This window comes from Pseudophryne corroboree, chromosome 9 (assembly GCF_028390025.1).
Source record: "Pseudophryne corroboree isolate aPseCor3 chromosome 9, aPseCor3.hap2, whole genome shotgun sequence".
Taxonomy (NCBI): domain Eukaryota; kingdom Metazoa; phylum Chordata; class Amphibia; order Anura; family Myobatrachidae; genus Pseudophryne; species Pseudophryne corroboree.
The window spans coordinates 459927238-459954490 of record NC_086452.1 but is presented as its reverse complement, the minus strand read 5'-3'; the positions used below and the strand labels follow the sequence as shown (position 1 = coordinate 459954490).

General features: G+C 49.8%; 1 protein-coding gene across 2 annotated transcripts in view; it reads left to right on the top strand.

Moving 5' to 3' along the window:
* The first annotated feature begins 613 nt into the window (after nt 1-613).
* The window catches only part of SRGAP3 (SLIT-ROBO Rho GTPase activating protein 3), a 181179-nt gene continuing 154539 nt past the window's right edge, over nt 614-27253 (top strand). Inside the window, exon 1 of one of the 2 annotated variants that reach the window (XM_063941265.1) lies at nt 614-1101. In XM_063941265.1, coding sequence (XP_063797335.1) covers nt 1044-1101 — 58 coding nt within the window. In that variant the 5' untranslated portion in view covers nt 614-1043. The remainder of the gene's footprint in view (nt 1102-27253) is intronic. The other variant, XM_063941266.1, reaches the window with a different exon arrangement.

Below are 27253 nucleotides of genomic sequence, written 5' to 3'. Positions count from 1 at the left end.
ACAGGGATGCAGGGAGTGGATGGATGAGGGGTGGGAATGCAGTGGGTGAGGAGAATGCAGTGCAGGGAGTCAGGGTGAGAAAGCATCAGGTTACAGGGAGTGGATGGATGAGGGGTGGGAATGCAGTGGGTAAGGAGAATGCAGTGCAGGGAGTCAGGTGAGAGTAATTTAGGGAGTAGATGGATGAGGGATAGGAATGCAGTGAGTGAGGAGAATGCAGTGCAGGGAGTCAGGGTGAGAAAGCATCAGGTGACAGTATTGTAATGCAGGGAGTGGGTGGGAATGCAGTGGGTGAGGAGAATGCAGTGCAGAGAGTCAGGGTAAGAAAGCATCAGGTGACAGTAATGCAGGGAGTGGATGGATGAAGGGTGGGAATGCAGTGGGTGAGGAGAAAGCAGTGCAGGGAGTCAGGGTGAAAAAGCATCAGGTTACAGGGAGTGGATGGATGAGGGATGGGAATGCAGTGGGTTAGGAGAATGCAGTGCAGGGAGTCAGGTGAGTGTAATTTAGGGAGTAGATGAATGAGGGATAGGAATGCAGTGGGTAAGGAGAATGCAGTGCACGGAGTCAGGTGAGAGTAATTTAGGGAGTAGATGGATGAGGGATAGGAATGCAGTGGGTGAGGAGAATGCAGTGAGGGGGAGTCGGGGACAATACTCCAGTGTCAGTGACTGTGCATGTTGCAGTGAGTGAGGACGGGCACTGTAGGGGCGAGATAGTCATGGACTAGGGTGACCACCAGCAGCAGCAGCAGGCCACCACATAGATATCTCCTGCATGTAATTGGAGCTGGGAGGAGCTGCTGTGACGTGCTGCCTCAATGCAACCCTGCTGCAGCAAGAAAAGAAAGAAGGAGAAAAGGAAAACAATCCCAGCAGCAGCAGCAGAGCCCCGTGCAGAGCAATGCAGAGCTCCATGTGTGCGGGCTGCTCTGCAGGTGATCTCCCCCAATGCTCATGAAGGGGATCTCTCCGGACGTAAAGTGAAGTGATTCCCAGGAGGCAGCTGCTAGCACAGGGAACCCAGCCCGGCACCCAGCAATCATGTCCAGGTTCAAGAAGGACAAGGAGATCATCGCAGACTATGAGAACCAAGTGAAAGGTGAGTGCAAGCTGTGTGCCCAGCCCATGCCCCCACTGCCAGCATGCACTTGTCTCTTCTGCAGTGTGTGCAGCGCCCAGTGGGGGCTTCGTCTGCCGTGTACATTATCAGGGGCTGCTGTCAACTCCTGCCAGTCTGGGCATCTCCCTGCAGCCTGGGCATCTCCCTGCAGCCTGGGCATCTCCCTGCAGTGTGGCATCTCCCTGCAGCATGGGCATCTCCCTGCAGCCTGGGCATCTCCCTGCAGCCTGAGCATGTCCCTGCAGTGTGGCATCTCCCTGCAGCCTGGGCATCACTGGCATCTCCCTGCAGCCTGAGCATGTCCCTGCAGTGTGGCATCTCCATGCAGCCTGGGCATCTCCCTGCAGTGTGGCATCTCCCTGCAGCCTGGGCATCTCCCTGCAGCCTGGGCATCTCCCTGAAGTGTGGCATCTCCCTGCAGCCTGAGCATGTCCCTGCAGTGTGGCATCTCCCTGCAGCCTGGGCATCTCCCTGCAGCCTGAGCATGTCCCTGCAGTGTGGCATCTCCCTGCAGCCTGAGCATGTCCCTGCAGTGTGGCATTTCACTGCAGCCTGGGCATCACCCTGCATTGTGGGGCATCTCCCTGCAGCCTAGACTCTCTGCAGCCAGGGCATCTCCCTGCAGCCTGAGCATATCCCTGCAGTGTGGCATTTCACTGCAGCCTGGGCATCACCCTGCATTGTGGGGCATCTCCCTGCAGCCTAGACTCTCTGCAGCCAGGGCATCTCCTTGCAGCCGGGGCATGTCCCTGCAGTGTGGCATCACTCTGCAGCTGAGCATCACCCTGCATTGTGGGGCATCTCCCTGCAGCCGGGGCATAATCCTGCAATGTAGGCACCCCTCTCCTTGGTAAATAATGCATGCTAAAGGAGATTGGCACTGCATTGCAGTAGACAAGTTGTATCTATCTATCTATCTATCTATCTATCTATCTATCTATCTATCTATCTATCTATCTATCTATCTATCTATCTCCCGCATCGCCCCTGATTGCACCCTGATGGAGAGCAGGCACTCTGTGCTGTCTGGTGATAGTCATTACTAATGATACATGTGGTACTGTTCAGCCATCACATCTGCTTGGACGGAAATGTTTTCCTCCAGGAGACAGGCCCACACTCAGATCTGTAATGTATGGTGGCTGTGTGCTGCTTGTAATTCCCCATTCTCTCCTCCTGTAACATCCCTCCAGGTCTGGAATTATTCCCTGCACTTGGCTCTGCTCCAGACGTGAAACTTTCCCTGCTGCTCCCCCCACCCCCATCACTGAGTACCCCACCTCTGTGCAGAAGCTTTCTCCCAACCACCTGCATTACTGTCGTGTGCTAGACATTGCTGATTTTATGGTATGGTGTAATGTAAACATTTTTTAGACTGTTTTGATTTAGTGTTCATGGGAATGTTGTATGCATCTCCACTTTCTCATCCTGATGGGTGTTCTACACTAAGATCAGTGGGGTGGTGTTGCTATTAGTAAGCACATACAGAAGCTACATAAAATAATATACCCCGTTCTGTCTAATCTATGCCTTTCCCATAGCCTGCCTATCCCCAGCACACAAAATGCAGCCCTCCAGTACTATATCAGTGGCTGTTATGTGCATTACACCAGGACTGTATCCTGCAGCTGCCAAGTATCGCAGATACAGTGTAATGAAAAACCAGTGCATGTGCTTGTATGTAGCCTGGTCTACACGGGAAGTAATAGGATATTTTGGTGTGTGCATGTCTGTATGTATGTGTGCTTGTTTCTGTATGTATGTATCCATCTGTATACTACTGGCTCCACATTGGAGGTAATACAATATTTTGGTGCCACACCCATAGCCTGAATGTGGTATCCTGATCTCTGCTCACAGACAATGCAGAGAGAATTGAAAATGTAACATTGGTGACTGCCTGTATTAAGAGCTAGCACATAAGATCACAGAATATAAAAATGTCATTATTTGGAATCTTCCCCTTGTAACTGCTGTGTTGTGCTACAGGGAACCGGGATGATACAGTGACTGTAACTGCTGTGTTGTGCTACAGGGAACCGGGATGATACAGTGACTGTAACTGCTGTGTTGTGCTACAGGGAACCGGGATGATACAGTGACTGTAACTGCTGTGTTGTGCTACAGGGAACCGGGATGATACAGTGACTGTAACTGCTGTGTTGTGCTACAGGGAACCGGGATGATACACTGACTGTAACTGCTGTGTTGTGCTACAGGGAACCGGGATGATACAATGATTGTCACTGCTGTGTTGTGCTACTACAGGGAACCGGGATGATACACTGACTGTAACTGCTGTGTTGTGCTACAGGGAACCGGGATGATACAATGATTGTCACTGCTGTGTTGTGCTACAGGGAACCGGGATGATACAGTGACTGTCACTGCTGTGTTGTGCTACAGGGAACCAGGGATGATACAGTGACTGTCACTGCTGTGTTGTGCTACAGGGAACCAGGGATGATACAGTGACTGTAACTGCTGTGTTGTGCTACAGGGAACCAGGGATGATACAGTGACGGTAACTGCTGTGTTGTGCTACAGGGAACCGGGATGATACAGTGACTGTAACTGCTGTGTTGTGCTACAGGGAACCAGGGATGATACAGTGACTGTAACTGCTGTGTTGTGCTACAGGGAACCGGGATGATACAGTGACTGTAACTGCTGTGTTGTGCTACAGGGAACCGGGATGATACAGTGACTGTAACTGCTGTGTTGTGCTACAGGGAACCGGGATGATACAGTGACTGTAACTGCTGTGTTGTGCTACAGGGAACCGGGATGATACAGTGACTGTAACTGCTGTGTTGTGCTACAGGGAACCGGGATGATACAGTGACTGTAACTGCTGTGTTGTGCTACAGGGAACCGGGATGATACAGTGACTGTAACTGCTGTGTTGTGCTACAGGGAACCGGGATGATACAGCGACTGTAACTGCTGTGTTCTGCTACAGGGAACCGGGATGATACAGTGACTGTAACTGCTGTGTTGTGCTACAGGGAACCGGGATGATACAGTGACTGTAACTGCTGTGTTGTGCTACAGGGAACCGGGATGATACAGTGACTGTAACTGCTGTGTTGTGCTACAGGGAACTGGGATGATACAGCGACTGTAACTGCTGTGTTCTGCTACAGGGAACCGGGATGATACAGTGACTGTAACTGCTGTGTTGTGCTACAGGGAACCGGGATGATACAGTGACTGTAACTGCTGTGTTGTGCTACAGGGAACCGGGATGATACAGTGACTGTAACTGCTGTGTTGTGCTACAGGGAACCGGGATGATACAGTGACTGTAACTGCTGTGTTGTGCTACAGGGAACCGGGATGATACAGTGACTGTAACTGCTGTGTTGTGCTACAGGGAACCGGGATGATACAGTGACTGTAACTGCTGTGTTGTGCTACAGGGAACCGGGATGATACAGTGACTGTAACTGCTGTGTTGTGCTACAGGGAACCGGGGATGATACAGTGACTGTAACTGCTGTGTTGTGCTACAGGGAACCGGGATGATACAGTGACTGTAACTGCTGTGTTGTGCTACAAGGAACCGGGATGATACAGTGACTGTAACTGCTGTGTTGTGCTACAGGGAACCGGGATGATACAGTGACTGTAACTGCTGTGTTGTGATACAGGGAACCGGGATGATACAGTGACTGTAACTGCTGTGTTGTGCTACAAGGAACCGGGATGATACAGTGACTGTAACTGCTGTGTTGTGCTACAGGGAACCGGGATGATACAGTGACTGTAACTGCTGTGTTGTGCTACAGGGAACCGGGATAATACAGCGACTGTAACTGCTGTGTTGTGCTACAGGGAACCGGGATGATACAGCGACTGTAACTGCTGTGTTGTGCTACAGGGAACCAGGGATGATACAGTGACTGTAACTGCTGTGTTGTGCTACAGGGAACCGGGATGATACAGTGACTGTAACTGCTGTGTTGTGCTACAAGGAACCGGGATGATAGAGTGACTGTAACTGCTGTGTTGTGCTACAAGGAACCGGGATGATACAGTGACTGTAACTGCTGTGTTGTGCTACAGGGAACCGGGATGATACAGTGACTGTAACTGCTGTGTTGTGCTACAGGGAACCAGGGATGATACAGTGACTGTAACTGCTGTGTTGTGCTACAGGGAACCGGGATGATACAGTGACTGTAACTGCTGTGTTGTGCTACAGGGAACCGGGATAATACAGCGACTGTAACTGCTGTGTTGTGCTACAGGGAACCGGGATGATACAGCGACTGTAACTGCTGTGTTGTGCTACAGGGAACCAGGGATGATACAGTGACTGTAACTGCTGTGTTGTGCTACAGGGAACCGGGATGATACAGCGACTGTAACTGCTGTGTTGTGCTACAGGGAACCGGGATGATACAGTGACTGTAACTGCTGTGTTGTGCTACAGGGAACCGGGATGATACAGTGACTGTAACTGCTGTGTTGTGCTACAGGGAACCAGGGATGATACAGTGACTGTAACTGCTGTGTTGTGCTACAGGGAACTGGGATGATACAGCGACTGTAACTGCTGTGTTGTGCTACAGGGAACCGGGATGATACAGTGACTGTAACTGCTGTGTTCTGCTACAGGGAACCGGGATGATACAATGACTGTAACTGCTGTGTTGTGCTACTACAGGGAACCGGGATGATACAGTGACTGTAACTGCTGTGTTGTGTTACAGGGAACCGGGATGATACAGTGACTGTAACTGCTGTGTTGTGCTACAGGGAACCGGGATGATACAGTGACTGTAACTGCTGTGTTGTGCTACAGGGAACCGGGATAATACAGCGACTGTAACTGCTGTGTTGTGCTACAGGGAACCGGGATGATACAGTGACTGTAACTGCTGTGTTGTGCTACAGGGAACCGGGGATGATACAGTGACTGTAACTGCTGTGTTGTGCTACAGGGAACCGGGATGATACAGTGACTGTAACTGCTGTGTTGTGTTACAGGGAACCGGGATGATACAGTGACTGTAACTGCTGTGTTGTGCTACAGGGAACCGGGATAATAGAGTGACTGAAACTGCTGTGTTGTGTTACAGGGAACCGGGATGATACAGCGACTGTAACTGCTGTGTTGTGCTACAGGGAACCGGGATAATAGAGTGACTGAAACTGCTGTGTTGTGCTACAGGGAACCGGGATGATACAGCGACTGTAACTGCTGTGTTGTGCTACAGGGAACCGGGGATGATACAGTGACTGTAACTGCTGTGTTGTGCTACAGGGAACCGGGATGATACAGTGACTGTAACTGCTGTGTTGTGTTACAGGGAACCGGGATGATACAGCGACTGTAACTGCTGTGTTGTGTTACAGGGAACCGGGATGATACAGTGACTGTAACTGCTGTGTTGTGCTACAGGGAACCGGGATGATACAGTGACTGTAACTGCTGTGTTGTGCTACAGGGAACCGGGATGATACAGTGACTGTAACTGCTGTGTTGTGCTATAGGGAACCGGGATGATACAGTGACTGTAACTGCTGTGTTGTGCTACAGGGAACCGGGATGATACAGTGACTGTAACTGCTGTGTTGTGCTACAGGGAACCGGGATGATACAGTGACTGTAACTGCTGTGTTGCGCTACAGGGAAACTGGATGATACAGTGACTGTAACTGCTGTGTTGTGCTACAGGGAACCGTGATGATACAGTGACTGTAACTGCTGTGTTGTGCTACAGGGAACCGGGATGATACAGTGACTGTAACTGCTGTGTTGTGCTACAGGGAACCGGGATGATACAATGACTGTAACTGCTGTGTTGCGCTACAGGGAAACTGGATAATACAGCGACTGTAACTGCTGTGTTGTGATACATGGAACCGGTATGATACAGTGACTGTAACTGCTGTGTTGTGCAACAGGGAACCGGAATGATACAGTGACTGTAACTGCTGTGTTGTGCTACAGGGAACCGGGATGATACAGTGACTGTAACTGCTGTGTTGTGCTACAGGGAACCGAGATGATACAGTGACTGTAACTGCTGTGTTGTGCTACAGGGAACCGAGATGATACAGTGACTGTAACTGCTGTGTTGTGCTACAGGGAACCGGGATGATACAGTGACTGTAACTGCTGTGTTGTGTTACATGGAACCGGGATGATACAGTGACTGTAACTGCTGTGTTCTGCTACAGGGAACCAGGGATGATACAGTGACTGTAACTGCTGTGTTGTGCTACAGGGAACCAGGGATGATACAGTGACTGTAACTGCTGTGTTGTGCTACAGGGAACCAGGGATGATACAGTGACTGTAACTGCTGTGTTGTGCTACAGGGAACCGGGATGATACAGTGACTGTAACTGCTGTGTTGTACTACAGGGAACCGGGATGATACAGCGACTGTAACTGCTGTGTTGTGCTACAAGGAACCAGGGATGATACAGTGACTGTAACTGCTGTGTTGTGCTACAGGGAACCGGGATGATACAGTGACTGTAACTGCTGTGTTGTGCTACAGGGAACCGGGATGATACAGCGACTGTAACTGCTGTGTTGTGCTACAAGGAACCAGGGATGATACAGTGACTGTAACTGCTGTGTTGTGCTACAGGGAACCGGGATGATACAGTGACTGTAACTGCTGTGTTGTGCTACAGGGAACCGGGATGATACAGTGACTGTAACTGCTGTGTTGTGCTACAGGGAACCGGGATGATACAGTGACTGTAACTGCTGTGTTGTGCTACAGGGAACCGGGATGATACAGTGACTGTAACTGCTGTGTTGTGCTACAGGGAACCGGGATAATACAGTGACTGTAACTGCTGTGTTGTGCTACAGGGAACCGGGATGATACAGTGACTGTAACTGCTGTGTTCTGCTACAAGGAACCGGGATGATACAGCGACTGTAACTGCTGTGTTGTGCTACAGGGAACCGGGATGGTACAGCGACTGTAACTGCTGTGTTCTGCTACAGGGAACCGGGATGATACAGCGACTGTAGCTGCTGTGTTGTGCTACAGGGAACCGGGATGATACAGCGACTGTAACTGCTGTGTTGTGCTACAAGGAACCAGGGATGATACAGTGACTGTAACTGCTGTGTTGTGCTACAGGGAACCGGGATGATACAGTGACTGTAACTGCTGTGTTGTGCTACAGGGAACCGGGATGATACAGTGACTGTAACTGCTGTGTTGTGCTACAGGGAACCGGGATGATACAGTGACTGTAACTGCTGTGTTGTGCTACAGGGAACCGGGATGATACAGTGACTGTAACTGCTGTGTTGTGCTACAGGGAACCGGGATAATACAGTGACTGTAACTGCTGTGTTGTGCTACAGGGAACCGGGATGATACAGTGACTGTAACTGCTGTGTTGTGCTACAGGGAACCGGGATAATACAGTGACTGTAACTGCTGTGTTCTGCTACAAGGAACCGGGATGATACAGCGACTGTAACTGCTGTGTTGTGCTACAGGGAACCGGGATGGTACAGCGACTGTAACTGCTGTGTTCTGCTACAGGGAACCGGGATGATACAGCGACTGTAGCTGCTGTGTTGTGCTACAGGGAACCGGGATGATACAGTGACTGTAACTGCTGTGTTGTGCTACAGGGAACCAGGGATGATACAGTGACTGTAACTGCTGTGTTGCGCTACAGGGAACCGGGATGATACAGTGACTGTAACTGCTGTGTTGCGCTACAGGGAACCGGGATGATACAGTGACTGTAACTGCTGTGTTGCGCTACAGGGAACCGGGATGATACAGTGACTGTAACTGCTGTGTTGTGTTACAGGGAACCGGGATGATACAGTGACTGTAACTGCTGTGTTGTGATACAGGGAACCGGGATGATACAGTGACTGTAACTGCTGTGTTGTGCTACAGGGAACAGGGATGATACAGTGACTGTAACTGCTGTGTTGTGCTACAAGGAACCAGGGATGATACAGTGACTGTAACTGCTGTGTTGTGCTACAGGGAACCGGGATGAAACAGCGACTGTAACTGCTGTGTTGTGCTACAGGGAACCAGGGATGATATATTGACTGTAACTGCTGTGTTGTGTTACAGGGAACCAGGGATGATACATTGACTGTAACTGCTGTGTTGTGCTACAGGGAACCAGGGATGATACATTGACTGTAACTGCTGTGTTGTGCCACAGGGAACCAGGGATGATACAGCGACTGTAACTGCTGTGTTGTGCTACAGGGAACCAGGGATGATACAGTGACTGTAACTGCTGTGTTCTGCTACAGGGAACCGGGATGATACAGCGACTGTAACTGCTGTGTTGTGCTACAGGGAACCGGGATGATACAGCGACTGTAACTGCTGTGTTGTGCTACAGGGAACCGGGATGATACAGTGACTGTAACTGCTGTGTTGTGCTACAGGGAATCGGGATGATACAGTGACTGTAACTGCTGTGTTGTGCTACAGGGAACCGGGATGATACAGTGACTGTAACTGCTGTGTTCTGCTACAAGGAACCGGGATGATACAGTGACTGTAACTGCTGTGTTGTGCTACAGGGAATCGGGATGATACAGTGACTGTAACTGCTGTGTTGTGCTACAGGGAACCGGGATGATACAGTGACTGTAACTGCTGTGTTGTGCTACAGGGAACCGGGATGATACAGTGACTGTAACTGCTGTGTTGTGCTACAGGGAACCGGGATGATACAGTGACTGTAACTGCTGTGTTGTGCTACAGGGAACCGGGATGATACAGTGACTGTAACTGCTGTGTTCTGCTACAAGGAACCGGGATGATACAGTGACTGTAACTGCTGTGTTGTGCTACAGGGAACCGGGATGATACAGTGACTGTAACTGCTGTGTTCTGCTACAAGGAACCGGGATGATACAGTGACTGTAACTGCTGTGTTGTGCTACAGGGAACCAGGATGATACAGTGACTGTAACTGCTGTGTTGTGCTACAGGGAACCGGGATGATACAGTGACTGTAACTGCTGTGTTCTGCTACAAGGAACCGGGATGATACAGTGACTGTAACTGCTGTGTTGTGCTACAGGGAACCGGGATGATACAGTGACTGTAACTGCTGTGTTGTGCTACAGGGAACCGGGATGATACAGTGACTGTAACTGCTGTGTTCTGCTACAAGGAACCGGGATGATACAGTGACTGTAACTGCTGTGTTGTGCTACAGGGAACCGGGATGATACAGTGACTGTAACTGCTGTGTTGTGCTACAGGGAACCGGGGATGATACAGTGACTGTAACTGCTGTGTTGTGCTACAGGGAACCGGGATGATACAGTGACTGTAACTGCTGTGTTCTGCTACAGGGAGCCGGGATGATACAGCGACTGTAACTGCTGTGTTGTTTTACAGGGAACCGGGATGGTACAGCGACTGTAACTGCTGTGTTGTGCTACAGGGAACCGGGATGATACAGTGACTGTAACTGCTGTGTTGTGCTACAGGGAGCCGGGATGATACAGCGACTGTAACTGCTGTGTTGTTTTACAGGGAACCGGGATGGTACAGCGACTGTAACTGCTGTGTTGTGCTACAGGGAACCGGGATGATACAGTGACTGTAACTGCTGTGTTGTGCTACAGGGAACCGGGATGATACAGTGACTGTAACTGCTGTGTTGTGCTACAGGGAACCGGGATGATACAGTGACTGTAACTGCTGTTTTGTGCTACAGGGAACCGGGATGATACAGTGACTGTAACTGCTGTGTTGTGCTACAGGGAACCGGGTTGATACAGTGACTGTAACTGCTGTGTTGTGCTACAGGGAACCGGGATGATACAGTGACTGTAACTGCTGTGTTGTGCTACAGGGAACCGGGATGATACAGTGACTGTAACTGCTGTGTTGTGCTACAGGGAACCGGGATGATACAGTGACTGTAACTGCTGTGTTGTGCTACAGGGAACCGGGATGATACAGTGACTGTAACTGCTGTGTTGTGCTACAGGGAACCGGGATGATACAGTGACTGTAACTGCTGTGTTGTGCTACAGGGAACCGGGATGATACAGTGACTGTAACTGCTGTGTTGTGCTACAGGGAACCGGGATGATACAGTGACTGTAACTGTTGTTGTGTTACAGGGATCTGGGATGATACAGTGACTGTAACTGCTGTGTTGTGCTACAGGGAACCGGGATGATACAGTGACTGTAACTGCTGTGTTGTGCTACAGGGAACCGGGATGATACAGTGACTGTAACTGCTGTGTTGTGCTACAGGGAACCGGGATGATACAGCGACTGTAACTGCTGTGTTGTGCTACAGGGAACCGGGATGATACAGTGACTGTAACTGCTGTGTTGTGCTACAGGGAATCGGGATGATACAGTGACTGTAACTGCTGTGTTGTGCTACAGGGAACCGGGATGATACAGTGACTGTAACTGCTGTGTTCTGCTACAAGGAACCGGGATGATACAGTGACTGTAACTGCTGTGTTGTGCTACAGGGAATCGGGATGATACAGTGACTGTAACTGCTGTGTTGTGCTACAGGGAACCGGGATGATACAGTGACTGTAACTGCTGTGTTGTGCTACAGGGAATCGGGATGATACAGTGACTGTAACTGCTGTGTTCTGTTACAGGGAACCGGGATGATACAGCGACTGTAACTGCTGTGTTGTGCTACAGGGAACCGGGATGATACAGTGACTGTAACTGCTGTGTTCTGCTACAAGGAACCGGGATGATACAGTGACTGTAACTGCTGTGTTGTGCTACAGGGAACCGGGATGATACAGTGACTGTAACTGCTGTGTTCTGCTACAAGGAACCGGGATGATACAGTGACTGTAACTGCTGTGTTGTGCTACAGGGAACTGGGATGATACAGTGACTGTAACTGCTGTGTTGTGCTACAGGGAACCGGGATGATACAGTGACTGTAACTGCTGTGTTGTGCTACAGGGAACCGGGATGATACAGTGACTGTAACTGCTGTGTTGTGCTACAGGGAACCGGGATGATACAGTGACTGTAACTGCTGTGTTGTGCTACAGGGAACCGGGATGATACAGTGACTGTAACTGCTGTGTTGTGCTACAGGGAACCGGGATGATACAGCGACTGTAACTGCTGTGTTGTGCTACAGGGAACCGGGATGATACAGTGACTGTAACTGCTGTGTTGTGCTACAGGGAACTGGGATGATACAGTGACTGTAACTGCTGTGTTGTGCTACAGGGAACTGGGATGATACAGTGACTGTAACTGCTGTGTTGTGCTACAGGGTATCGGGATGATACAGTGACTGTAACTGCTGTGTTGTGCTACAGGGAACCGGGATGATACAATGACTGTAACTGCTATGTTGTGCTACAGGGAACCGGGATGATACAGTGACTGTAACTGCTGTGTTGTGCTACAGGGAACCGGGATGATGCAGTGATTGTAACTGCTGTGTTGTTCTACAGGGAACCGGGATGATACAGTGACTGTAACTGCTGTGTTGTGCTACAGGGAACCGGGATGATGCAGTGATTGTAACTGCTGTGTTGTGCTACAGGGAACCGGGATGATACACTGACTGTAACTGCTGTGTTGTGCTACAGGGAACCGGGATGATACAGTGACTGTTACTGCTGTGTTGTGCTACAGGGAACCGGGATGATACAGTGACTGTAACTGCTGTGTTGTGCTACAGGGAACCGGGATGATACAATGACTGTAACTGCTGTGTTCTGCTACAGGGAACCGGGATGATACAGCGACTGTAGCTGCTGTGTTGTGCTACAGGAAATCAGGGATGATACAGCGACTGTAACTGCTGTGTTGTGCTACAGGGAACCAGGGATGATACAGCGACTGTAACTGCTGTGTTGTGCTACAGGGAACCGGGATGATACAGCGACTGTAGCTGCTGTGTTGTGCTACAGGGAACCGGGATAATACAGCGACTGTAACTGCTGTGTTGTGCTACAGGGAACCGGGATGATACAATGACTGTAACTGCTGTGTTGTGCTACAGGGAACCGGGATAGTACAGTGACTGTAACTGCTGTGTTGTGCTACAGGGAACCGGGATGATACAGTGACTGTAACTGCTGTGTTGTGCTACAGGGAACAGGGATGATACAGTGACTGTAACTGCTGTGTTGTGCTACAGGGAACCGGGATGATGCAGTGATTGTAACTGCTGTGTTGTGCTACAGGGAACCGGGATGATACAGTGACTGTAACTGCTGTGTTGTGCTACAGGGAACCGGGATGATGCAGTGATTGTAACTGCTGTGTTGTGCTACAGGGAACCGGGATGATACACTGACTGTAACTGCTGTGTTGTGCTACAGGGAACCGGGATGATACAGTGACTGTTACTGCTGTGTTGTGCTACAGGGAACCGGGATGATACAGTGACTGTAACTGCTGTGTTGTGCTACAGGGAACCGGGATGATACAATGACTGTAACTGCTGTGTTCTGCTACAGGGAACCGGGATGATACAGCGACTGTAGCTGCTGTGTTGTGCTACAGGGAATCAGGGATGATACAGCGACTGTAACTGCTGTGTTGTGCTACAGGGAACCGGGATAGTACAGTGACTGTAACTGCTGTGTTGTGCTACAGGGAACCGGGATGATACAGCGACTGTAACTGCTGTGTTGTGCTACAGGGAACCGGGATGATACAGTGACTGTAACTGCTGTGTTCTGCTACAGGGTACCGGGATGATACAGTGACTGTAACTGCTGTGTTGTGCTACAGGGAACCGGGATGATACAGTGACTGTAACTGCTGTATTCTGCTACAGGGTACCGGGATGATACAGTGACTGTAACTGCTGTGTTGTGTTACAGGGAACCGGGATGATACAGTGACTGTAACTGCTGTGTTCTGCTACAGGGAACCGGGATGATACAGTGACTGTAACTGCTGTGTTGTGCTACAGGGAACCGGGATGATACAGTGACTGTAACTGCTGTGTTGTGCTACAGGGAACCGGGATGATACAGTGACTGTAACTGCTGTGTTCTGCTACAGGGAACCGGGATGATACACTGACTGTAACTGCTGTGTTGTGCTACAAGGAACCAGGGATGATACAGTGACTGTAACTGCTGTGTTGTGCTACAGGGAACCGGGATGATACAGTGACTGTAACTGCTGTGTTGTGCTACAGGGAACCGGGATGATACAGTGACTGTAACTGCTGTGTTGTGCTACAGGGAACCGGGATGATACAGTGACTGTAACTGCTGTGTTGTGCTACAGGGAACCGGGATGATACAGTGACTGTTACTGCTGTGTTGTGCTACAGGGAACCGGGATGATACAGTGACTGTAACTGCTGTGTTGTGCTACAGGGAACCGGGATGATACAATGACTGTAACTGCTGTGTTCTGCTACAGGGAACCGGGATGATACAGCGACTGTAGCTGCTGTGTTGTGCTACAGGGAATCAGGGATGATACAGCGACTGTAACTGCTGTGTTGTGCTACAGGGAACCGGGATGATACAGTGACTGTAACTGCTGTGTTGTGCTACAGGGAACCGGGATGATACAGCGACTGTAGCTGCTGTGTTGTGCTACAGGGAACCGGGATGATACAGTGACTGTAACTGCTGTGTTGTGCTACAGGGAACCGGGATGATACATTGACTGTAACTGCTGTGTTCTGCTACAGGGAACCGGGATGATAGAGTGACTGTAACTGCTGTGTTGTTCTACAGGGAACCGGGATGATACAGTGACTGTAACTGCTGTATTCTGCTACAGGGTACCGGGATGATACAGTGACTGTAACTGCTGTGTTGTGCTACAGGGAACCGGGATGATACAGCGACTGTAACTGCTGTGTTGTGTTACAGGGAACCGGGATGATACAGTGACTGTAACTGCTGTGTTCTGCTACAGGGAACCGGGATGATACAGTGACTGTAACTGCTGTGTTGTGCTACAGGGAACCGGGATGATACAGTGACTGTAACTGCTGTGTTGTGCTACAGGGAACCGGGATGATACAGTGACTGTAACTGCTGTGTTCTGCTACAGGGAACCGGGATGATACACTGACTGTAACTGCTGTGTTGTGCTACAAGGAACCAGGGATGATACAGTGACTGTAACTGCTGTGTTGTGCTACAGGGAACCGGGATGATACAGTGACTGTAACTGCTGTGTTGTGCTACAGGGAACCGGGATGATACAGTGACTGTAACTGCTGTGTTGTGCTACAGGGAACCGGGATGATACAGTGACTGTAACTGCTGTGTTGTGCTACAGGGAACCGGGATGATACAGTGACTGTAACTGCTGTTTTGTGCTACAGGGAACCGGGATGATACAGTGACTGTAACTGCTGTGTTGTGCTACAGGGAACCGGGTTGATACAGTGACTGTAACTGCTGTGTTGTGCTACAGGGAACCGGGATGATACAGTGACTGTAACTGCTGTGTTGTGCTACAGGGAACCGGGATGATACAGTGACTGTAACTGCTGTGTTGTGCTACAGGGAACCGGGATGATACAGTGACTGTAACTGCTGTGTTGTGCTACAGGGAACCGGGATGATACAGTGACTGTAACTGCTGTGTTGTGCTACAGGGAACCGGGATGATACAGTGACTGTAACTGCTGTGTTGTGCTACAGGGAACCGGGATGATACAGTGACTGTAACTGCTGTGTTGTGCTACAGGGAACCGGGATGATACAGTGACTGTAACTGTTGTTGTGTTACAGGGATCTGGGATGATACAGTGACTGTAACTGCTGTGTTGTGCTACAGGGAACCGGGATGATACAGTGACTGTAACTGCTGTGTTGTGCTACAGGGAACCGGGATGATACAGTGACTGTAACTGCTGTGTTGTGCTACAGGGAACCGGGATGATACAGCGACTGTAACTGCTGTGTTGTGCTACAGGGAACCGGGATGATACAGTGACTGTAACTGCTGTGTTGTGCTACAGGGAATCGGGATGATACAGTGACTGTAACTGCTGTGTTGTGCTACAGGGAACCGGGATGATACAGTGACTGTAACTGCTGTGTTCTGCTACAAGGAACCGGGATGATACAGTGACTGTAACTGCTGTGTTGTGCTACAGGGAATCGGGATGATACAGTGACTGTAACTGCTGTGTTGTGCTACAGGGAACCGGGATGATACAGTGACTGTAACTGCTGTGTTGTGCTACAGGGAATCGGGATGATACAGTGACTGTAACTGCTGTGTTCTGTTACAGGGAACCGGGATGATACAGCGACTGTAACTGCTGTGTTGTGCTACAGGGAACCGGGATGATACAGTGACTGTAACTGCTGTGTTCTGCTACAAGGAACCGGGATGATACAGTGACTGTAACTGCTGTGTTGTGCTACAGGGAACCGGGATGATACAGTGACTGTAACTGCTGTGTTCTGCTACAAGGAACCGGGATGATACAGTGACTGTAACTGCTGTGTTGTGCTACAGGGAACTGGGATGATACAGTGACTGTAACTGCTGTGTTGTGCTACAGGGAACCGGGATGATACAGTGACTGTAACTGCTGTGTTGTGCTACAGGGAACCGGGATGATACAGTGACTGTAACTGCTGTGTTGTGCTACAGGGAACCGGGATGATACAGTGACTGTAACTGCTGTGTTGTGCTACAGGGAACCGGGATGATACAGTGACTGTAACTGCTGTGTTGTGCTACAGGGAACCGGGATGATACAGCGACTGTAACTGCTGTGTTGTGCTACAGGGAACCGGGATGATACAGTGACTGTAACTGCTGTGTTGTGCTACAGGGAACTGGGATGATACAGTGACTGTAACTGCTGTGTTGTGCTACAGGGAACTGGGATGATACAGTGACTGTAACTGCTGTGTTGTGCTACAGGGTATCGGGATGATACAGTGACTGTAACTGCTGTGTTGTGCTACAGGGAACCGGGATGATACAATGACTGTAACTGCTATGTTGTGCTACAGGGAACCGGGATGATACAGTGACTGTAACTGCTGTGTTGTGCTACAGGGAACCGGGATGATGCAGTGATTGTAACTGCTGTGTTGTTCTACAGGGAACCGGGATGATACAGTGACTGTAACTGCTGTGTTGTGCTACAGGGAACCGGGATGATGCAGTGATTGTAACTGCTGTGTTGTGCTACAGGGAACCGGGATGATACACTGACTGTAACTGCTGTGTTGTGCTACAGGGAACCGGGATGATACAGTGACTGTTACTGCTGTGTTGTGCTACAGGGAACCGGGATGATACAGTGACTGTAACTGCTGTGTTGTGCTACAGGGAACCGGGATGATACAATGACTGTAACTGCTGTGTTCTGCTACAGGGAACCGGGATGATACAGCGACTGTAGCTGCTGTGTTGTGCTACAGGAAATCAGGGATGATACAGCGACTGTAACTGCTGTGTTGTGCTACAGGGAACCAGGGATGATACAGCGACTGTAACTGCTGTGTTGTGCTACAGGGAACCGGGATGATACAGCGACTGTAGCTGCTGTGTTGTGCTACAGGGAACCGGGATAATACAGCGACTGTAACTGCTGTGTTGTGCTACAGGGAACCGGGATGATACAATGACTGTAACTGCTGTGTTGTGCTACAGGGAACCGGGATAGTACAGTGACTGTAACTGCTGTGTTGTGCTACAGGGAACCGGGATGATACAGTGACTGTAACTGCTGTGTTGTGCTACAGGGAACAGGGATGATACAGTGACTGTAACTGCTGTGTTGTGCTACAGGGAACCGGGATGATGCAGTGATTGTAACTGCTATGTTGTGCTACAGGGAACCGGGATGATACAGTGACTGTAACTGCTGTGTTGTGCTACAGGGAACCGGGATGATGCAGTGATTGTAACTGCTGTGTTGTGCTACAGGGAACCGGGATGATACACTGACTGTAACTGCTGTGTTGTGCTACAGGGAACCGGGATGATACAGTGACTGTTACTGCTGTGTTGTGCTACAGGGAACCGGGATGATACAGTGACTGTAACTGCTGTGTTGTGCTACAGGGAACCGGGATGATACAATGACTGTAACTGCTGTGTTCTGCTACAGGGAACCGGGATGATACAGCGACTGTAGCTGCTGTGTTGTGCTACAGGGAATCAGGGATGATACAGCGACTGTAACTGCTGTGTTGTGCTACAGGGAACCAGGGATGATACAGCGACTGTAACTGCTGTGTTGTGCTACAGGGAATCAGGGATGATACAGCGACTGTAACTGCTGTGTTGTGCTACAGGGAACCGGGATAGTACAGTGACTGTAACTGCTGTGTTGTGCTACAGGGAACCGGGATGATACAGCGACTGTAACTGCTGTGTTGTGCTACAGGGAACCGGGATGATACAGTGACTGTAACTGCTGTGTTCTGCTACAGGGTACCGGGATGATACAGTGACTGTAACTGCTGTGTTGTGCTACAGGGAACCGGGATGATACAGTGACTGTAACTGCTGTATTCTGCTACAGGGTACCGGGATGATACAGTGACTGTAACTGCTGTGTTGTGCTACAGGGAACCGGGATGATACAGCGACTGTAACTGCTGTGTTGTGTTACAGGGAACCGGGATGATACAGTGACTGTAACTGCTGTGTTCTGCTACAGGGAACCGGGATGATACAGTGACTGTAACTGCTGTGTTGTGCTACAGGGAACCGGGATGATACAGTGACTGTAACTGCTGTGTTGTGCTACAGGGAACCGGGATGATACAGCGACTGTAACTGCTGTGTTGTGCTACAGGGAACCGAGATGATACAGTGACTGTAACTGCTGTGTTCTGCTACAGGGAACCGGGATGATACACTGACTGTAACTGCTGTGTTGTGCTACAAGGAACCAGGGATGATACAGTGACTGTAACTGCTGTGTTGTGCTACAGGGAACCGGGATGATACAGTGACTGTAACTGCTGTGTTGTGCTACAGGGAACCGGGATGATACAGTGACTGTAACTGCTGTGTTGTGCTACAGGGAACCGGGATGATACAGTGACTGTAACTGCTGTGTTGTGCTACAGGGAACCGGGATGATACAGTGACTGTTACTGCTGTGTTGTGCTACAGGGAACCGGGATGATACAGTGACTGTAACTGCTGTGTTGTGCTACAGGGAACCGGGATGATACAATGACTGTAACTGCTGTGTTCTGCTACAGGGAACCGGGATGATACAGCGACTGTAGCTGCTGTGTTGTGCTACAGGGAATCAGGGATGATACAGCGACTGTAACTGCTGTGTTGTGCTACAGGGAACCGGGATGATACAGTGACTGTAACTGCTGTGTTGTGCTACAGGGAACCGGGATGATACAGCGACTGTAGCTGCTGTGTTGTGCTACAGGGAACCGGGATGATACAGTGACTGTAACTGCTGTGTTGTGCTACAGGGAACCGGGATGATACATTGACTGTAACTGCTGTGTTCTGCTACAGGGAACCGGGATGATAGAGTGACTGTAACTGCTGTGTTGTTCTACAGGGAACCGGGATGATACAGTGACTGTAACTGCTGTATTCTGCTACAGGGTACCGGGATGATACAGTGACTGTAACTGCTGTGTTGTGCTACAGGGAACCGGGATGATACAGCGACTGTAACTGCTGTGTTGTGTTACAGGGAACCGGGATGATACAGTGACTGTAACTGCTGTGTTCTGCTACAGGGAACCGGGATGATACAGTGACTGTAACTGCTGTGTTGTGCTACAGGGAACCGGGATGATACAGTGACTGTAACTGCTGTGTTGTGCTACAGGGAACCGGGATGATACAGTGACTGTAACTGCTGTGTTCTGCTACAGGGAACCGGGATGATACACTGACTGTAACTGCTGTGTTGTGCTACAAGGAACCAGGGATGATACAGTGACTGTAACTGCTGTGTTGTGCTACAGGGAACCGGGATGATACAGTGACTGTAACTGCTGTGTTGTGCTACAGGGAACCGGGATGATACAGTGACTGTAACTGCTGTGTTGTGCTACAGGGAACCGGGATGATACAGTGACTGTAACTGCTGTGTTGTGCTACAGGGAACCGGGATGATACAGTGACTGTAACTGCTGTGTTGTGCTACAGGGAACCGGGATGATACAGCGACTGTAACTGCTGTGTTGTGCTACAGGGAACCGGGATGATACAGTGACTGTAACTGCTGTGTTGTGCTACAGGGAACTGGGATGATACAGTGACTGTAACTGCTGTGTTGTGCTACAGGGAACTGGGATGATACAGTGACTGTAACTGCTGTGTTGTGCTACAGGGTATCGGGATGATACAGTGACTGTAACTGCTGTGTTGTGCTACAGGGAACCGGGATGATACAATGACTGTAACTGCTATGTTGTGCTACAGGGAACCGGGATGATACAGTGACTGTAACTGCTGTGTTGTGCTACAGGGAACCGGGATGATGCAGTGATTGTAACTGCTGTGTTGTTCTACAGGGAACCGGGATGATACAGTGACTGTAACTGCTGTGTTGTGCTACAGGGAACCGGGATGATGCAGTGATTGTAACTGCTGTGTTGTGCTACAGGGAACCGGGATGATACACTGACTGTAACTGCTGTGTTGTGCTACAGGGAACCGGGATGATACAGTGACTGTTACTGCTGTGTTGTGCTACAGGGAACCGGGATGATACAGTGACTGTAACTGCTGTGTTGTGCTACAGGGAACCGGGATGATACAATGACTGTAACTGCTGTGTTCTGCTACAGGGAACCGGGATGATACAGCGACTGTAGCTGCTGTGTTGTGCTACAGGAAATCAGGGATGATACAGCGACTGTAACTGCTGTGTTGTGCTACAGGGAACCAGGGATGATACAGCGACTGTAACTGCTGTGTTGTGCTACAGGGAACCGGGATGATACAGCGACTGTAGCTGCTGTGTTGTGCTACAGGGAACCGGGATAATACAGCGACTGTAACTGCTGTGTTGTGCTACAGGGAACCGGGATGATACAATGACTGTAACTGCTGTGTTGTGCTACAGGGAACCGGGATAGTACAGTGACTGTAACTGCTGTGTTGTGCTACAGGGAACCGGGATGATACAGTGACTGTAACTGCTGTGTTGTGCTACAGGGAACAGGGATGATACAGTGACTGTAACTGCTGTGTTGTGCTACAGGGAACCGGGATGATGCAGTGATTGTAACTGCTGTGTTGTGCTACAGGGAACCGGGATGATACACTGACTGTAACTGCTGTGTTGTGCTACAGGGAACCGGGATGATACAGTGACTGTTACTGCTGTGTTGTGCTACAGGGAACCGGGATGATACAGTGACTGTAACTGCTGTGTTGTGCTACAGGGAACCGGGATGATACAATGACTGTAACTGCTGTGTTCTGCTACAGGGAACCGGGATGATACAGCGACTGTAGCTGCTGTGTTGTGCTACAAGGAACCAGGGATGATACAGTGACTGTAACTGCTGTGTTGTGCTACAGGGAACCAGGGATGATACAGCGACTGTAACTGCTGTGTTGTGCTACAGGGAATCAGGGATGATACAGCGACTGTAACTGCTGTGTTGTGCTACAGGGAACCGGGATAGTACAGTGACTGTAACTGCTGTGTTGTGCTACAGGGAACCGGGATGATACAGCGACTGTAACTGCTGTGTTGTGCTACAGGGAACCGGGATGATACAGTGACTGTAACTGCTGTGTTCTGCTACAGGGTACCGGGATGATACAGTGACTGTAACTGCTGTGTTGTGCTACAGGGAACCGGGATGATACAGTGACTGTAACTGCTGTGTTCTGCTACAGGGTACCGGGATGATACAGTGACTGTAACTGCTGTGTTGTGCTACAGGGAACCGGGATGATACAGTGACTGTAACTGCTGTGTTGTGCTACAGGGAACCGGGATGATACAGTGACTGTAACTGCTGTGTTGTGCTACAGGGAACCGGGATGATACAGTGACTGTAACTGCTGTGTTGTGCTACAGGGAACCGGGATGATACAGTGACTGTAACTGCTGTGTTGTGCTACAGGGAACCGGGATGATACAGTGACTGTAACTGCTGTGTTGTGCTACAGGGAACCGGGATGATACAGTGACTGTTACTGCTGTGTTGTGCTACAGGGAACCGGGATGATACAGTGACTGTAACTGCTGTGTTGTGCTACAGGGAACCGGGATGATACAATGACTGTAACTGCTGTGTTCTGCTACAGGGAACCGGGATGATACAGCGACTGTAGCTGCTGTGTTGTGCTACAGGGAATCAGGGATGATACAGCGACTGTAACTGCTGTGTTGTGCTACAGGGAACCGGGATGATACAGTGACTGTTACTGCTGTGTTGTGCTACAGGGAACCGGGATGATACAATGACTGTAACTGCTGTGTTGTGCTACAGGGAACCGGGATGATACAGCGACTGTAACTGCTGTGTTGTGCTACAGGGAACCGGGATGATACAGTGACTGTAACTGCTGTGTTGTGCTACAGGGAACCGGGATGATACAGTGACTGTAACTGCTGTGTTGTGCTACAGGGAACCGGGATGATACAGTGACTGTAACTGCTGTGTTGTGCTACAGGGAACCGGGATGATACAGTGACTGTAACTGCTGTGTTGTGCTACAGGGAACCGGGATGATACAGTGACTGTAGCTGCTGTGTTGTGCTACAGGGAACCGGGATGATACAGTGACTGTAACTGCTGTGTTGTGCTACAGGGAACCGGGATGATACAGTGACTGTAGCTGCTGTGTTGTGCTACAGGGAACCGGGATGATACAGTGACTGTAACTGCTGTGTTGTGCTACAGGGAACCGGGATGATACAGTGACTGTAGCTGCTGTGTTGTGCTACAGGGAACCTGGATGATACTTTTTCCTTTCGGTGCAGGAAATAACGGTAAGCAGGTAGCTTACCGACTGACGGGATGCAGGCGGTCGATATTCCGACGCCAGGATCCTGAAGGAGGGTGCAATCTCGGCGTCTAGATTCTGACGCTGCACGGGATACCGGCGTCACAATACCGACAGCCGGCATCCAGATCGTCCTGACAGCGGGGGCGGGGATATTACGCTTAGGCAGAAGGTGGATTAGGGTGCAGGCACGGTAAGGTTAGTGTTAGGGACGGGGGAGGGAGGGTTAGGGTAAGGCACCAGCCTGGAGGGTTAGGGTAGGGGGCAGAGGAGGGTTAGGGGACTGTAGAGGGGGCTGTCGGGACTCTGATGGACGGGATGCCACTGTCTGTATTCTGACCACTGGCATCCCGTACATCGGTGAATCATACCGATGCTGAAATAACAAGCTTCATAAAACCTCATCATGCTCTTTGTGTACATGGGGGGCGGATGTTATAACGCGGCTCGCCAACCTGGCGCAGTGTTGCTGTAACGTGCATGGGTAAACATGTGATATTTGCTCTTTGTCATGCCATATGTGGGATGTTTTTCCCTCGTTGCAGTTTGTAAACACGTCATGTCTACACTCGCTGCGCGGAGGGTGTTCAGTCCTGTTATATCCCCAGATGTTCTACAGTATTATGGGCCTAATTCAGACCTGACCGCAACAGAAAAATCTTTCTCTAATGGGCAAAACCATGGCCCTCATTCCGAGTTGATCGGTCGCAAGGCGAATTTAGCAGAGTTACACACGCTAAGCCGCCGCCTACTGGGAGTGAATCTTAGCTTCTTAAAATTGCGACCGATGTATTCGCAATATTGCGATTACTAACTACTTAGCAGTTTCTGAGTAGCTCCAGACTTACTCTGCCTGTGCGATCAGTTCAGTGCTTGTCGTTCCTGGTTGACGTCACAAACACACCCAGCGTTCGCCCAGGCACTCCCACCGTTTCCCCGGCCACTCCTGCGTTTTTTCCGGAAACGGTAGCGTTTTCAGCCACACGCCCCTGAAACGCCGTGTTTCCGCCCAGTAACACCCATTTCCTGTCAATCACATTACGATCGCCGGAGCGAAGAAAAAGCCGTGAGTAAAAATACTTTCTTCATAGTAAAGTTACTTGGCGCAGTCGCAGTGCGAACATTGCGCATGCGTACTAAGCGGATTTTCACTGCGATGCGATGAAAAAGAACGAGCGAACAACTCGGAATGAGGGCCCATGTGCACTGCCGGGGGGGCAGATGTAACATGTGCAGAGAGAGTTAGATTTAGGTGGGTTATATTGTTTCTGTGCAGGGTAAATACTGGCTGCTTTATTTTTACACTGCAATTTAGATTTCAGTTTGAACACACCACACCCAAATCTAACTCTCTCTGCACATGTTACATCTGCCCCACCTGCAGTGCACATGGTTTTGCCCATTATAGAAAAAAGTTGCTGTTGCGATCAGTTCTGAAGTAGGCCCTATGGGCCTACTTCAGACCTGACTGCTAGCAAGCGGTTTTTGCAGTCCTGCGATCAGATAGTCGCCGCCCATAGGGGAGTATATTTTCACTTTGCAAGTGTGCGATCGCATGTGTAGCAGAGCTGTACAAACAGATTTTGTGCAGTCTCTGCGCAGCCCAGGACTTACTCAGCCGCTGCGATCACTTCAGCCTGTCCGGGACCGGAATTGACGTCAGGAACCCTTCCCTGCAAACGCATGGACACGCCTGCGTTTTTCCGACCACTCCCTGAAAACGCTGTCCCAATATCAGGTTTTTTTTATTCAAACAATGAATATTAAGCACAAAAAGCACAGTAATATAAAATCACACAAATTCTATAATACCAATTCATATAGACTCTCCTTTAGAAGTCATATCTATAACACATGGATATAAAAACACCATATAAAGCAAAATAGTTCCATTGATGATGGCTGTATTTGACACGGTAGTAGGTAATGGATACGGGTGTGGTTCATCAAATCGACAGTATCTAGGTCGACAATGTTTAGGTCGACCACTATAGGTCGACAGTCACTAGGTCGACATGGATGGAAGGTCGACAGGGTTTCTAGGTCGACAGGGTTTCTAGGTCGACAGGTCTAAAGGTCGACATGAGGATTTATTTATTTTTGGTGTCGTTTTCTTCGTAGAGTGACCGGGATCCCAAATTAGTGCACCGCGTCCCCCCACATGGCTCGCTTCGCTCGCCATGCTTTGGGCATGGTGCCTTCGCTCCGCTACCGCTTCGCTCGGCACAGATTACCGTTCCAATCGTAGTCCACGTGGATCGTTAAGTATGAAAAAATTCAAAAAAAGAAAAAAAATGTGAAAAACTCATGTCGACCTTTAGACCTGTCGACCTAGCACATGTCGACCTAGAAACCCTGTCGACCTTCCATCCATGTCGACCTAGTGGCTGTCGACCTATAGTGGTCGACCTAAACATTGTCGACCTAGATACTGTCGATCTTCAGACCGGATCCCAATGGATACAGTCCTACTTACTAAAAATGGATACAATGTATTTTAAGTAAACTGCAAGTATCCACAGTGTTTGCCTCTTTGATTATTACACAGCCTCCTGCAATTATTGAAAATAGCTGGTCACCTATAAGTTTACAATAGTTCCAGACTTATCCAAAGGATCTTAGTGGACCATCATAACCTTTAATTAGTAGCTGGTGATCAGGTCCAAATAACCTTGAATCCTCCCATTGGAATAATGATGTGTAACCTGCATTGGTGACAGTCTATGTGGTGCACATTCCGGTTACACTAAGGGGGTCATTCCGAGTTGATCGCTCGCTAGCTAGTTTTAACAGCCATGGAAACGCTATGCCGCCGCCTACTGGGGAGTGTCTTTTAGCTTAGCAGAAGTGTGAACGCCTGTGCAGCCGAGCTCTGCAAAAACAGTTTGTGCAGTTTCTGAGTAGCTCTGACCCTACTCAGCGCTTGCGATCACTTCAGCCTATTCGTGTCCGGATTTGACGTCATACCCAGCGAACGCCCAGCCACGCCTGTGTTTTTTCAGACACGCCTGCGTTTTTGCAAACACTTCCTTGAAAACGGTCAGTTGACACCCAGAAACGCCCCCTTCCTGTCAATCTTCTTGCGGCCGTCAGTGCGACTGAAAACTTCGCTAGAACATGTGCACAACCACAACAGGCGTGTGCGCATTGCGGGGCATACGCATGCGCAGAAATGCTGTTTTTTAGCCTGACCGCTGCTCTGCGAACAACGGCAGCTAGTGATCAACTCGGAATGACCCCCTAAAGCTACAAATGCTTATCGACCGTTTTTCTCCTGGTCCAGCTGTGAATAGGGCATCCCCGTCGTATGCTCATAGCTGGTGTGCTCTGTTTTGCGCCTATTCGGGCTGTGGTTAGCGGCTGGATTGGCGGCAGTGCTCGGCAGGATGTGCTCAAGGCTCCAGTATGCGGCTGTATTCAGTGGCGGTCCCCGGCGGCTGTAATGTATGTCCCTTTCCCGCAGTCTCTCACTGATAATCACCCGGCGTTCAGGAACTAACAGTCCGCCTCCCGGTGCTTCTGTCCACATGTATACGGGTAGCTCTTGACGCGTTTCTCAGCCAGTTACCCACGGCTGTTTCATCAGAAGTCTACAAGTCTATTGGGGTTCAACTCCCCAAAATCTGAGAGCAGCAGTCTATATCAAGGGGTGAAACCTTTTAATTTGGTGCAAATAACTGATACACACATCCAACATAGCGCTTTCTTATAACATATACTCCCTGAAAACGGTCAGTTGACACCCAGAAACGCCCTCTTCCTGTCAATCTCCCGGCGATCACCCGTGCGAACGGATCCTTCGCACAAACCCATCGCTGGGTGGCGATCCGCTTTGTACCCGTGCGACACGCCTGTGCATTGCGGTGCATACGCATGCGCAGTTTGTGCCTGATCGCCCGCCGAGCGAAAATGCACAGCAGCAATTAGGTCTGAATTACCCCCCATGTTCCATTAGTATGGAAGTGGGTGCTAGCTTCTGCACTTTATGGTATCTGTGCAGAGCACTAGTCTGGCCTAAGGAGGGTTAATCAGATCCAAGCCAACCTAAAGAGGCTAAAATATATGTAAATTTATATTTTTTAAAAGTCTAATTTTTCATGAGTTTAGTTTGTCCCGGGCTGAATAGAACTTAGACCCTCATTCCGGGTTGAGCTGCCATTGCTCGCTGCGTAGCGATCTTTAAAAAAAATGGCAAATCTGTGCATGCGTATG